Raw genomic sequence first — 15958 nt, 5'->3', positions numbered from 1 at the left:
GCCGGGTAGTTTTTTGTGTTGTGCTTACTCAGAGTTGTTAGTAGGAAAGACGAAGGCAGCAAAGGGGGGACTTTGGCAAAGCAGCTCTTATGGGTATACTGAAGCAGCAGATCAGAATTCAGAAACAAGAACGAGAGCTGAAATGTGATTCTCTGGTGCCTGGTGTAACACTTCTCTCCACCATAGAACTGTGCGGGGCACTCTCAGGAGCCTCGTTCCGATCTCGGAATCCACTAAAGGACCATGAAGCGGCGGAGCCCAGCAAGCCACCGGGAAGTTTTGCCGGAGCCGATTTCTAGGGGATTTTCCGGTGCCTAGGAGAATCCTGCTTGCTTTGAGCTGTATGGAGGAGGGCTCCAATTTCCCATGAGGGGCCCCCTTGGAAAAGCCGTCTGTGCAGAATCCAGGCTCTGCTTCTCTCTGTGTGCTATTTATCAAAAGGCTTTTCTCACCTTTGCTGATTTGCTGGTGTGATTTCCATGTACTGAGTCCTGTGTAGGGATCCAGGATGGATTGCCTGTGCATTGTCACCACAAAGGTAGGATAGGAAACAGGGCTGTTGTGTGCAGCATTTTTCTATTATTATTCTGGTCCTGTAATTAAACAGCTCTGGTAGGTGCTGTCAGTTCATGAGATAAAATGATTAGTATAATGTACTTTGCTGGGCATTTTGTTCCCCATGATGGTCTATCCTTATTTGATTTCAACTTCTTATAGTGATATTGTGTGTTTGTGCAAATGAAAGGGGAATTTGCCTGTGTTTTTTTATGGAAGGATTTGCTTTTGCCTCTATTTATAGCTCAATATTAAAATATCTATAGTAGTAGTATAGCTTACACATCATTTTAACATAACATATAAGGGTAGTCTTTCTGAGTGTGATAATTAGCTTTTCATTTAAAAACCATGTCTCCTATGCTTGAAGAAGCCAATCAGCTTTACTGTGCCTTGACGTATTGTTTCTGATTGGAGAATTCTGACATTCTGTATTTTAGTGATTTTTTTAAAGGAAAAAAAAAATCTTTAGGCCCTAATTTAAAATAAACAGACAAACAAACACAATAGTTAATCTTGAACCAATTCTATTTTGATTAGAAGCAAATGCAATATTTGTATTATCAGAAATAGAAATAAAAGGGGGTTTGGAATAAAATCAATAGGCATTCCTTTTATGGGTTGTAGAAAAGATCTAGAAATTTCAAATGCGTTTTATTTTATTCTGTCATCAGTTCAAAATAAGATATTTAAATTTCATAAACACTGGTTATTTAAAATTACTATTATTTTTATAAAGAACTAATTAAAATATACTTATTCATCAGCTTCCTTTTCACTTTGCATGTAGGCACACCATGAGTTAGTTTGAGCTATATCTTTCAGTATCTCACATTGATTAGACACCCATTAAACATGACATAATCAATAGCTTAGTGCATAAGACTCATTAAGTGTAGATTTCCCACTGTAATCTCCTTTCACCACTAAAGAAAAGATTATTTAATTTTGAAGCCACAAGCCAAGTTCTTTTCCAGATTATATTTCAAAAGATCTTAATGGATCTCTTCCCACATGACCTAGTATCACATGGCAGCTTCATTGATGTCAATAGGGCTGAAGCCTAAAAATTTCTGCCGGGGTTAGTTGACCAGCCTCAAAATTACATTAATACCTTATTTTACTTTTAAAAGTTGCCAACCATCTAATTCAGTTTTTTCCAGGTAAGTCAGCAAGAACAAACTAAAATAAATTAAAAAAAATCTCTAAGTGGGAAATTTTATTTCCATAGGTTATCTAGGAAAGGAAATAGTCTCTTAAACGTGTTGTACTTTCACTGAGGTATTATACTCAGTGTTACTTTTCTTGAGTGGTTACTGTCAGGTCTGACTTACATGTGTTTCATTTATCCCCAAATCATAATAATTGCAGGTACTGTGAAACATAATTAGTACTTTAAAAATAAGTGATGAAAAGTTATTAATTACAAACCCAAACTATAATCTGTTACGTTGAACAATTTGTTAAACAATTAAATTGACACTGAAATCTTAGTTTCCTCAATTTGGAAAACATGATCTATTTAAGAAAATATGTCATGTGCTTTATATTCTTTTAACAAAGTATTAATGACCACAGGTAAAATGAAAAATTACTATTCCACTTTAAATGCTATATCAGACATACATGTCATTATTCTAATATTTTGATTTATCATGTAAATTATACAACTCAACAGGACAAATACCCATGTGAGAATTCATGAATTTTCTGAATTATATTCATGAATATTTCTAGGGTGGTACACATATCATCTTTATAGGACAAACATATTTACAACAAAGTCATATTATGATGGTAGGAAATAATGCATGACTGATTTAAAAGCTCCATATGAGTGAGAGCCTTCCTGGCCAGCTTCAGATCCCAAATCCTGTCCACCCAAATCCTACTACCATTGGCACTCTTATTTTTCCCCAAGTGGCCGTGCACTGGGGATGTCCTTGCCACACTTTCCTGGGACTCTTTGATAGGAAACTTGCCAACAACTTGGAAATTTTAATTCTATTTTGGCTCAACTCCCATCTCATTTTTCTCTAGCAATGAGTCTACCTTCTAGCTGTTCTGGCCAAGATGCTTTCTTCAAGTCTGCCTTTACGGCAGCTCTGTGTGAGACTGGAACTCCTAACTCTCCTGATCTGTCCTGGGCTCCACCTCACCTACAGTGCATCTCAGTATCACCCTTGTCAACGTTTTCACTGGCAGGGAAACATAAATACTTCCCCTGGTTCTCTTTCCTTCCTGTGTTGGCATGAAAGGCACTTACTGTTCCATTTGGACCCATGTCCTTCTATTACACACACTGTAGAAGTAAATTTCTCTTCATGTCTCTGCTCCACATTCCTAAGAATGGGTGTTAGAAGATTAACGAGAGGAGAGATTATGACAAATCAAGACAAAGCACTGTATAATGGCTTATAAAAGGACCTATTAGACATACCAGAGAAGTGTTTTTATTTTTAGCTTCTCTAGATATAAAAAAGAAGTGACTGTGACACATTTCATAATAATCTAACCCTTCTGATAAAATAATCCTATCCTAGATCTCACCCATAAAACTCAGGTTGCTTACTGTCTTAATTACTCTAGCCTGGTCGGACTGATTTGCCCTCAGGTTTGGGGTAAAAGCTTTTAGGCCAGGAAATAATCAGAGCAACCAAAAACAGAGTTTCTGCCACAGGGATCCCAAGGTCTTTTCAAATGTTCAGAAAACTGACTTTAAAAGAAGATTGAGTCATCTCTTTTATTTGACTGTTCCTGTCCAGTTTCACTTTCCACTCTTTTGTCACAGATGTCACTACTGAGAAAAAGAAGTAACATGACAGCGTGAAAAGTAGAACTCTAGAGCAAGACTTGGACTTAAACTGTAGTTCTGACAATGACTAGCTTAAGGTTTACCAAGTTGCTTAACCTGATCTCCTTGAGCCTCGATTTCCTCATCTGTGAAAAGGATGCATGATCTGTGTGCGAGTGATGTTGTGGTAAAGTGTAGAAAGTACCTACCACAATTCTTGGCATATGGAAAGAATTCAATATAGGACAATTTATTGAGTAGCACAATTTATATCTTTAATCTATCCCTGTGTTTGGTTGTGGTCACTGAGGAAAATGAGGTCATCTTAATAATACTGATTAAACACTATTTACTAGTTAATATAACACATTTTATAGAGTGTGCATTTCCTTTTCTTTTAAGATTTTATTTATTTGAGAGAGAGAGAGTGAGAGTGAGCACGAGAGGGAGAGCACCGGTAGGAGGAGAGGCAGAGGGAGAGGGAGAAACAAGCCCCGTGCTGAGCAGGGAGCCTGATGTGAAACTTGATCCCCGGGCCCTGAGATGAGCTGAAGGCAGACACTTCCGTGACTGAGTTACTCAGGTGCCCTGGAGTGGGCATTTCTTAAATATGTTTTGAATAATTGTAAAACAGTAGTCCCAATAATTTTGATAACTAAAGTATAAGACGGATAATGTTAGACTATGTTAAGGCAGAGACATTCTGTTGGGTGATTGGCCAATAGGACAACAGTTCTAGACCACAAAGCAGAATATTCAGGGTTAAATTTGATAAAATGCAAGCAGTAAGTCGAATTTTTGTTTTCTTGTGTAGGGATTTTTTTTTTAAGATTTTATTTATTTATTTGACAGAGAGAGAGATCACAAGTAGGCAGAGAGGCAGGCAGAGAGAGAGGAGGAAGCAGGCTCCCTGCAGAGCAGAGAGTCCAATGCGGGGCTTGATCCCAGGACCCTGAGATCATGACCTGAGCCGAAGGCAGCGGCTTAATCCACTGAGCCACCCAGGCGCCCCTTGTGTAGGGATTTTTAAGTACGATATGTAATAGTATATTGAATTGATAAAAGAACAGAAGAAAGGTTCAACTTTGTAAAATCAAAGTAAACCTGCACTTTGTTACTTTGTGTACCAAGAGGCATCTGGGTATCAATGTCCTTGCCTGTCAAATGAATGTATTTTATTGCACCTTTGAGGTTCTTCCTTTTCTCTCTCTAACCAATATTATTCTAAAGTGTATTATCTCTGCAAATAAAATTATTTATGTACACTATCTTAAAAAGTAATAGTGGGTAAAATATGCAATTATATCATTTCCCATGTCTGTTAACCACACTTATAGACATTTAAAAAAGTTTAAAAAAATCTGCAAAGATGACTACAATACATTAGGTAGCTGCTGTAATTTGTAATAGAGGAATGATGGTACTATTAAGTTTTAATATGTTTAACGGTATTAGCAGGTTACGGTGCATAATAAAATTCAAATAGCAGAATGAAAAGTGGAGTAGGCAGTATAAAAGATGCTTTATTGATGTTGTTAATACTATGTCTCTTCTGTAAGTAAGGTATCACTTTTTGGCTCCACCAACCCACTATTTTTTATACTAAAGTTGCTCAGAATTTCTAAAAGAAAATGGGTGTTGCTGGGCATTTGGAAGATATTTTTTTCAAGGCTACTGAGCATCATATTACTTATTATGACATGAATAGAAAAAATAAACATTATATTCTTAGAAATAAATTTATCATAGCAATATTTATAACTATAGTTTTTTTGGGGGGGGTTAAATAATTTTTATTTTCCACCAGACCTTTATGTAGAGAAAATGAAACAAGTCACCAAGGCAATGAATGTTTTGCCTGAGTGGCCCTGTCTTCATAGACAAAGCTGTTAATTCATGCAGGTATGTAGTTCTGTCCAATCTCATGGTGGAAGCAGCACACCCATTCATTCATTCTATTTATTTAGCGACTATTTATTTATTGAGTGCCTAGTGTATACCTGACATATTGGTAGGTCCAGGGATACAATGAATAGTCTTTTAGTCTAATGGAGAAAACAGCTGATTATAGAAATAACAGTAACATGTAACAAAGGGGTGAACGTAGAATGCTATGGCCATGAGCAAAGGGATACTGGAAGAATCTGGTGGGCGTAGATACAAGATAGACAAGGGCTTAGTGTCGGGAAAGAGTTTTCTGGGGCAGTGACAATTAAGCTGATATGTACAATGGAGAGCACAATGGGGATGGGGAAAGTGTTTTAAGAAAAGTCCTAGATGTATAGATAGATAGATAGATAGATAGATAGATGATAGATACACAGATAATGAAGTGAGGGAAGAGAGAGACAAAAGAGAGGAGGGAGAAAAGAGAGAATGGTACTTTTTTTTTTTTTTTTTTCAGCGTAACAGTATTCACTCTTTTTGCACAACACCCAGTGCTCCATGCAAAACGTGCCCTCCCCATCACCCACCACCTGTTCCCCCAACCTCCCACCCCTGACCCTTCAAAACCCTCAGGTTGTTTTTCAGAGTCCATAGTCTCTTATGGTTCGCCTCCCCTCCCCAATGTCCATAGCCCACTCCCCCTCTCCCAATCCTACCTCCCCCCAGCAACCCCCAGTTTGTTTTGTGAGATTAAGAGTCATTTATGGTTTGTCTCCCTCCCAATCCCATCTTGTTTCATTTATTCTTCTCCTATCCCCCTACCCCCCCATGTTGCTTCTCCATGTCCTCATATCAGGGAGATCATATGATAGTTGTCTTTCTCCGATTGACTTATTTCACTAAGCATGATACGCTCTAGTTCCATCCACGTCGTCGCAAATGGCAAGATTTCATTTCTTTTGATGGCTGCATAGTATTCCATTGTGTATATATACCACATCTTCTTGATCCAGAGAATGGTACTTTTAAGGAAAGAAAAAGTGTAGCTGGGATCTAGGGGATTCAAAGTGAATAGCAAGATACAAAGTGTGCAAATAAGTAGGGACCAAGTTAGAAGTATCAAGAGGTTGAGATGTTATCTTAAATGGGATTTTCCCTTTATCATTAACAATGATCCTAAACCCTCGTTTGCTCTGACTTTCACACAGTTTGTTTCTCTGATAATTGAGCTTTCTCATTCTATTTTCTCCACATTGCCCTTTGCCCATCCTTACACCTATTTAGTAAAAATAGTGACTTTACATTTCATTAGCAGAGTGACCTTCTCTGGACTGTATTTTTCTCTTCCATGAATTGGAAATTTTCTCAGTCTTGTTTTGAGGGTTCAGTGAGGTGATAAATATAAAATGCTTAACATATTGCCTGTAGGGGTGTGTGTGCTGCTTTTTTATTGGCGTCCACAGTCTCCCTATCTTCCTATAGTTCCTTGGTGCTCTTCTCATATTTATCCTGCCAGTGACGCTGATTTTGATACCTGTCATTCCAACCAAGTGTCTGCAAGGTGACAGGCCACTGTATAGAGACTCTATATACTGGAGCAGGGGACTTAATGGACCAGGGAAAAACCTAATCAGTGGCAGAGAGAGGAAGAAATACAGCAAAAACTGGGGAAAATTTAATACAAGCTAGCCTTTTTATGTAGGAAAGTAGGAAAAACTGTCAGTGTGAAGAGATTCCATGGCTCTATTAGTAACCTGGGATTAACCATTTTAATAATGTGAAACACTTTGGCATATTTATCCACTAAAATAATAGCATAACTTTCCTTTATTAAGTATTCTATGTAGCTGCCAGAATGATTGATCTATTACCTATGTCCAATGGGATAGCCCTGCTGTAGCATCCTACTGAACTCAAGATGAGTAGTTGTCCAAATTCTTTCCTTAGTACATAATTCTCTTTTGACCTAGCACCTGAATTCCTTTCCTGTCTTATCTTCCATCATTCTGCCTTGAGTTTTATAGTCTAAGAATCTTAAAAATGCATGGACCAGATCATACTTAACGTCTATGCTACCTTCTATGACCTTCCTTAAACTAATGGGCACATTGGTCTAGCTGGCCTCCCTCTGTTCCTCGAAAGTATCAGCCATACTCCTGTTCTGGAGACTACTGCTCACTACTCCTCTGTCTAGATGGCTCTGTCCATCATCTAAATCCTACATGTCTTCCAGATCTGACTATACATGCCACACCCTTTTGTAAAATCCCCAGTTAGATTGTATACTCATGGCATTATCTCATATTATTCCATATTTCTGTTTGTCACAATTCATAATTCTATACTGATTTGTATGATTAGTTTTTCAATGTCTCCCTTTAGATGAGACAGAGCTCCATGAGGAAAGAAACATCTATTTTTCTCATTTTTGTGTATGTAATGTCTGGGACATTTTCTAGCACCCTGAAGGAACTTGGTGAATTTAATTAACTCATTCAGTTTCAGACAACCCAGTGAAGTAAAATCCTCCATATCTTAAAGATTTGGCATAATCACACAGCTGAGCAGCTTCATAGTGGGGATTCAAATCCAGATTTCATGACTCTAATATCCATACTTCTGTCCAGTATCATTATCCCGTAGCTGAATCACTTCAGGTTATTATTTAGTTAAAACATACTCTTGATATTATATTTTGGATTTTATTCCTTCTCTACCTAAACAATTAAATAAAAATAATGCATCCACGTAATGGTTAATTTAAAATTACTCAGAATTAGTTACAGTTTGTAGTGTTTTGGACATGTAGCCATAGCTTGTAAACTTATAGAATGAAATAAAATTTTATTTTATGAATCACACCAACCATTTTGTTAATACATTTGTTAATACATGTAAATGGTCTTCTCTGCCAAACCTGATTACCAGGGTATTATTCACAACATTAGTCCTTTTTTGACACTTTGAGGAAAGCCACATGTGCTGTGAAGAATTAGGAGTCTGGGGGCGCCTGGGTGGCTCAGTGGTTTAAGCCTCTGCCTTCATCTCAGGTCATGATCTCAGGGTCCTGGGATTGAGCCCCGCATCGGGCTCTCTGCTCTGTGGGGAGCCTGTTTCTCCCTCTCTCTCTGCCTGCCTCTCTGCCTACTTGTGACCTCTCTGTCAAATAAATAAATAAAATATATAAAAAAAAAAAGAACTAGGAGTCTGAGAGGATTGTCCTTTGGAAGACCTTTAGATAAATCTTATTTTATCAGACAAATGTGGGTTTGTAAAGGAAACAAGTACAAATCAAATTTTGCAAATCAAATAATATTGGAACACATTTATTGTGCTCAAATTAGAAACAAATCACACAACTCTTTATAAATTAAAAAAAAGAATTAATCACTTCTCTTTATTATGTGCCCCTTATTTCATCTGCATATTTGTAGATAAGATTTTCTTAAAGGAGATTACCATAATTACAGTTGCTTGAGAAACCCATCTCATTTCATGGATATATGTTTCACCAAAGGCAATTTGGGATTGTGCATTGGACCTAGGTTGAAAAACTAAAGTCATAGACTTGGGTTTGCCATTTATTATATTAGCAATCTTAGTCAATTCAGTTTACTTTTACTGAGGCTTTTTTTCTCTAGTCTATGTTGATAATACTACTGGCTTATCTATATTTCCTTCACAGGATTATTGTACACAATCAAATGAGTTTATATATTTGAAAAATGCAAAATTCTTTGTACATGGAAAGGATGACTATTACTATTGAAAGGAGGAGATCTTAGAGTCAACTGGGATCTTTTATTACTAACAACATTACTACTGTATGGTGGAGAAAATGAGAGCTATGTTCATATATGTATTAGAACTCATTTAGTGACTCTGGCAAATTGACCAGACATGTCTGAGGTGTCTCAGAGAAGTGAGTACTGGGCAGGTGGACAGCTGTTGGCATCCACCACTGAATTTGGCTTAGAGTGACAGCATAGCATAGTGGAAGCACAGCCTTTGGAGTCAGACAGATCCTTGCTTTACCACTTATTGGTTCTGTTGTCAGGAATAAATTACCTAACTTGCCTAAATATCAGTTTCCATATTTATGAAATGAATCACAATAAACTTCAAAGGGTCGTTATGAGGATTAAATGCAATATTCATTACCTCCACAAGTATTTACCGAGTGCATACTGTGTGTCAGGTAGTACTGTAAGCAGTGCAGATACAACAGTGACTAAATTGAATAAGGTCCCTGCTCTCATAGAACTTACATTATAGAGCAAGGAGATTGGCCATTAATAGGCACACAAACAATCAGCATAATTATAGGTAATGATAACAGTTATAATTTAAAAGGCAGAAAAATGTAATGTGGAAAAATGGATGAATGTACAAAGGGACAAAGGCTACTCTAGATAGACAGGGATGTCCTCTCTGAAAAAAGTTCTGGGCACTCGAAAGGACCAGCTTTGTGAAGATCTTGGGGAAGAGCATTCCAGACAAAGGGAGCAGCGAGTATAAATATACACATAGGGCATAGTATAGCAATCGTAGGTAACATATAGTCGCTAAATAGTTTGTGTATGTTTTTACTCCTTCTCATCTTCCTTTTCCTTTATCTCTTTTTTTGAGGAATCTGACATTTAAGGATAAGGTTCATAGTAAAATCATCAATTCAATTAATCAGTTACTAGTCTAGTAGCAAATTTTGTGCTGTACTTATGGTGATGGGAATTTCTTCTGGTTTTAGTGACTATTTCCCAGATTCATAGGTATTTATTGGTGAGAGAGAGACCAAATGTGTTAACCTTTTCTTCCAGTGTGCATTCAAAATTAATACCAGATTTAAAATCCTTTGAAAAGAGCTCTCTCTCCAAGTTCCTCAATTCTAAACATCTACACACACATATCCATTTCTTTGTATGTAAGTAATTCAATTCTTGAACTAACCTTTCAGGGGACAACAAGTTTTGTGAAAAATTGGTTTGGCAGTAAGTGAAAAAATTTTTTGAAATTTAGAATTTTATTTACCCGTTAAGTAAACTTAAGTCAAAAGTTCCAGGAAAACGTCCACTCTCTGGAGCCCTCTGAGCAGAAATCATTCTCCTACTCTGTTCTCTGCTCAGTGGGTATTATGTCATTATCTCAGTTGTTATGAAGAGTGGGAGTTGATCTGGATTCTTATTTTTCCCTAAATCCCAGTGTGTCCTAATTCTTACTCATTCTTCTTACCTTGTCCATTTTCCCACTCTTTATACATTTTCCATACTGCTGAGACTGTCCTTAAAAAATATACATGCAGATATGTATATTTATATGTGTGTGTATATACTGTGTGTATATACATAAACGTGTGTGTGTATGTGTGTATACTTCATATGTATGTTGTAATTCTCCTTAAAACCCTTGAGGGGTTTCCTGTCTCCTACTCTCCCATTATTCAAAGTGTGATCTATTGATCAGTTGCAGTGGCATCCCTTCAGAGCTTGTTGGAATGCAGAATTTCAAGCCCCATGGGTGAACTACTGAGTCAGAACCTGCATTTTAGTAAGCTCTCTAGTTCATTTTGCACATCAAGGGTTCAGAAGCATTGACCTGCAGGATGAAGTTTGCATGGCCCTCTGTGTTTGGACCCCTGCCTAACTTTTATATCTCAGGTTCTACCATCTTTCATTTCCTAACATGAGCTATAGTCACTTTGTTTCACATTATTTGTCTCACATTATTTGTTTCCCCAAATAACCCGAGTTTCTTTCTCCCATTTCTACATGCTTTATGCCTAGAATGCCTCCAACTCTAGACTGATGCTTACCTGATATGACTCTTTCTGACCTCTAAGACTCAGCTTAAATGCACTTTCCTACATAAGGGCCTTCCTTGATTACTTTCCTTGCAGATGTAGCCAGCCACTCTCCATGTCTTCAGGTTAATGTCTGTATCTGTGTAATGGACGTTATCTAGTTGTACAATTAATTTTTACATGTGTCTGCCTCTTGATAGAATGTGAACTCTGAAGATGGAGGTGGGAGGAGTACTTACTTATATTGATAGCCAACCACTTGGTATGGTGCTGGAAGGTACGCCATGAGTGTTGACTGATTGTTTCATTTAACAGACATTTGATAGATAATGCGTTGTTGAATAAGTGTCAAAGAATGACGTGCTTCCTTCCTGCAACTTACCCACACTCGTACATGTATATGTCTGCACACACACCTATCTCTACGTATACATACACAGGAGTGTATAAGGTGAACCTTACAGTGCATACATACACTATATACATGCACACATGTAAAAGATACCTTTGTATTCTGCTGCATAGACTATTCAGCTGACAGGCAGTCACTGGGTGAACTTAATTGATGAATGGTTGCTGGGCCAAAAATGACACTTGAAATATCATTTTAATATAAGAGAAATGGGCTAAAAGAGATAAAAGTCCCCACCACACACCAAGAAAAATGGTAACTGGATCACATCTATGATAAACCAACTATAAAGATCATCATTTAGACTTCTAAAATCCAAGTATAAAAATATAAGTCAGTAGCCTAGTTTTATTAAACAAAAGCTAAAGTAGTCAGATCAGGTTTTCAGATTGAGAAGAGAATGCCAACTCATGTCCATTTAGCTTCACAGAGACTTTATATAGTTAGATACTTAATCTTGTTTTGGGGAAAATTATTTGACTTTATAGCATGTATATATTTACCATAATTATATTGCAAAGGTGTAGTGATTTTTTACTATACAGTGTATTTTTACAATACTATATATTTTTACTATAAAAACATTAAAATTTGTCTGAAAGCTATACAATAGAAAGTTCTAAAAAATGACTTTATTGTCCCAAATTGTTAGGTCATGAGCAAATTGAAAAATGAAAGAATTGAAAGAGATTTTTCTTTTTCTTTTTTTTCCCAAATCAGGATGCATTGTGTTGTACTCAGCTTTCAGGATACAAACTTGTCTAGGAAAGGAAAGTGAGTTCATAGCAATTCTGCTATTTGTTTTTGGTTTTATTTTATTTATTTATTTTTTACATTGCTTTGCATTTTGGAGAACAAAGTGTATCAGTTCCATTGACTGGTTTCACCCCAAGTAACCTCCAAAAGGAAACAAAAAAAACTGTAATAATGATTACTTGGAATTTGTCCAACTAACCACAGATAATACCAGCACTATGCAAGAGTGTCCCAAATGGATGTTATAGTATACTGTGGCTAAGATCTGAGTTAAAAATTTTAGGAATTTTCAAATATTTCCTGAAAATTAACCTGAGATGCCTAGACAGAATGCGTCAAAATAATCAAATATGCCACTTTTCCAGGTAGCAATATAGTCAGCAATAGAGATTCTCCTTGAAGACCACTTACTCACATTAAAAAAAAGAATATCCAAAAATTAAATCTTGAGGTATGAATTTATTTATTTATTTAATATTATATATATATAATATATTATATATAAAATATATATTATATATTAGGAATATATTTATTTATTTATTATCCACACTAGCAAGAACTTTGGTTGTTGCATAAAACATTGTTCAAAAGGTGTTAATTAAAAAAACTTACTCTTAAAAAAAAACTTACTCTTTTATGTTATATATGTTATCTTTTATATTTTTACACGGAGATTTATTAATGTCATGCTATATTTATGCTATTCCACAATAAAATAAATTATTTATTTTCTAATATGATTCTAATTAGAAAATGTGAAGAAGAGTTCCATTCTTGCTGATAAAAAGTTTTTCAAAATCATTTGCTAAAGACACCAGAAATAAAACCATATATTTTTAGCAAAACAAATCCTTCCTCTCTGTCCTTTGTTATAAATCTCCTAGGATTTCAAGCTACAGTGCTTTCCTGCTAGTCCTTTAAAATAAAACTGTCCTTAAGTAATACACATGTAATTTACTCAGCAATCTGAACTTCTATTTAAGTCGAGGACAGGTCTAATTGCTAGTTCTTCCTGGCTGACTACTTGATGTTGCCTATGGCACCTGATCTACAAAAGCCTGCAAATTCTTAACATTCATCCAAAAATATATACTCATAGGTGTCAGGAAGACAAGGCACATACAAAAATAATATCAATCAACCCCCTTTACTTTGTGTTAAGTTTTGCCAGAATTTTAATTATCTGAGGGAAAAAAAAAACCCTATCAAAGAGAACTGTATGCCTTTAAAATGATGGCATTCCATGTGTATTTTTCAGAAAATGCTGTCTGACGTATATGCATTTTTTGAAACTTGAGAAGATTATAAGAACAAATTGATATGAATTGCATATTTAATAGGTTGTAATTATGTCTTATCAAAAGCTCAACGTTTTTGTCCTTTATTCTTTGGAAATATGGTAATTGTCCCCTTTCCCATGTAGTTAATTATAAATTTCAGGAAGAATTAAGTAGGCTAAAACTCTTCACTTTTTTTTCTTTGTCTCTATGGTAGCAGTGAGAATAGAAATGAATTGCTTTGATCTGGTTTCTGAATGGTCTTTCTTTCCTCAAAATATGGACCTTATTTTGTGGACTTGAAATTTTAGATATTTTTTATTAGTTAATAATTCAAGGAAGGTATTTTTTATAGATGAACTTAAAAATGTGTCAGAAAGAAAAATGCAGTTTATTTTAGAAATCACAGACTGTGTTTCCATAAGAATTTGTAGTTTAAAATAGATAAGATCTGCCAATGAAGAATATTCTTTGACTGCAGTAGTATATAACATGCAAAGCTTGTTTCTTGCAAGGAGAAAGGTACAACTATACTCCATTCTTCTTGTCTTGTCTTGTTATGGCAGTAGGATGCAGAGACAACACGTAAATATTGATGATATTTAAAGTATTTTGCAAGACCACATTTTAAAATCTTGTATTTAGAGGCTTATTCTATTGTATTTAACTTCACATAGCAATAATTCAACTTCCAAAGAATTCTAGAGCTTCACGGAGTATTAGAATATACTGCCACAAAATGTTAAAATACCATAATATATATTTTTAGAAATATTTACAGGCCAGTGACTTCAAGTAATGTGATCCCAGACTACTTAGTCAATTCTGTCTCCCAAATTCAGTTATCTTAAAACTTCAGTACTTCAGATATTCTTTTCAACTCAGATTTAAAACTTACCTTTAAAACTCCCCATGTTTGCTAAGTACTTTCTTATACTTTTTCTCATTTATTTTTCATAGTGAATTTGTGAGACAAATAATATTACTTCATGTGCAAAGGTGAGAAAATAGCCTTGGAAGAGCTAATTAATCCCTGATTAATGAAATAAATATTAATATTTACATAGTATAATATAAATGTATTTATCTTAATATTGTTAGAATATGTACTAGACCCTGGGCTAAATATAGGACATATATTATCTTATATAATCCTTATAATAATTCTTTAAACTGCTATTTCTCTCCCCATTTTATAGATGAGAAAACCACAACTCACAGAGACTAAGAAACTTACCTACAGTTCCAGATCCAGAAAGTAAAAAACTCTGGCATTCTAACCCAGTTCTAGTGGATTCTTCATAGTATTAAACACACTTCTCTACAACCTTGCAGGGTTAATGTGATAAAATAATGAACTAACAATATATGTCAAATGTCTGGCATCTAATAGGTGCTCAATAAATATGATTTCATTATACAATCAAGAAAATGCCTTCTGAATGTAAGTCCTGGGGCCCTATCTCCATTGATACCATGCAATGTCAAGTTACAACAGTAACAGTAGCTCTCATGTGTAATAAATCTTTAAATGTCACCAGCCTGAGAATTCAGAGCTCATCTCACTCATTAGAGTTAATTGATCCAGGTAACCAGATGGTTACAATATTATTTTAACCTAGAGTGTTTAATTCTTTTATATCCTACCTAACCACTCATCACACCTTTGCTAACCTGAGCAAATGCTTGTCTGGAGTCACAAGGGAGTTTGGAAAGCGTGAATGTGACTCAGCGCCGCCATCGCTGCCCACTGAAAAACCCTCATTCTCAGCATTCTGTAGAGAATGGGTCAGCAGCATTTTCATTTCCAGAGGAGGCAAATGCATGACTCCCCAGCAGGGCTTTAGTCTTAGTAAGGACTTCCTCGGAAACGAATTAGGCCAACTTATTTTAAACATCTTTGAAACGAGCAAATAAAAAGAAGCAAGTAGAAAGAGAAGCCCAGGAAGGGATGAAGTCAGGAATTACATCCAAAACTGAATGAAAAGGTTAACAGTAATCATGAATATGTTTTGTATCTGCAATTGATACATTGGAGAAAAAAGACTTATGGGATGTAATGATCGAAGCCACTTTAACGGTACCCCATTTTTTGCCCAATACTTCTTAGTATTATTAGTGTCAGTAATCCCTACCCTGTTCTCTCAAGGAAAACTCAGGTGGTCCCATGAATTTCCAGTTATTTGCAGGGAATTAAAAGTCCTGCAACCACTTAAAATCACAATACAGATTCAGTTTAGTAGTTAAAATTTTCTAGTTCCAAATATTAATCATAACTCTGAACCCTTCTCCAGATATAAGATTTTTATTTTCCCTATGATGGGATCTTCAGATAAGACAGGAGGCTTTCCTTCTCCATTTGCTAGTTGGTTATTCTTCTTTCCAGGTTTGGAGCATGAGAGGGAAGTAAAATAAGAAAGCAGAAAGTTCTTATTGGATTGGGATTATCATAGTTTTTTTGCTCTCTGAAACTGACA

The 15958-nt window shown here is 35.7% G+C and overlaps 1 protein-coding gene across 3 annotated transcripts in view; it reads left to right on the top strand.

Moving 5' to 3' along the window:
- The first annotated feature begins 449 nt into the window (after positions 1 to 449).
- Positions 450 to 15958, top strand: part of DLG2 (discs large MAGUK scaffold protein 2) — a 1573258-nt gene continuing 1557749 nt past the window's right edge. For 2 of the 3 annotated variants that reach the window (XM_046015622.1, XM_046015636.1), the window contains exon 1: positions 450 to 538. In XM_046015622.1, coding sequence (XP_045871578.1) covers positions 509 to 538 — 30 coding nt within the window. In that variant the 5' untranslated portion in view covers positions 450 to 508. The remainder of the gene's footprint in view (positions 539 to 15958) is intronic. The other variant, XM_046015625.1, reaches the window with a different exon arrangement.

Source organism: Meles meles, chromosome 8 (genome assembly GCF_922984935.1).
Source record: "Meles meles chromosome 8, mMelMel3.1 paternal haplotype, whole genome shotgun sequence".
Classification (NCBI taxonomy): Eukaryota; Metazoa; Chordata; class Mammalia; order Carnivora; family Mustelidae; genus Meles; species Meles meles.
The sequence above is the reverse complement of the archived record's forward strand: the minus strand, read 5'-3'. Positions and strand labels throughout refer to the sequence as shown.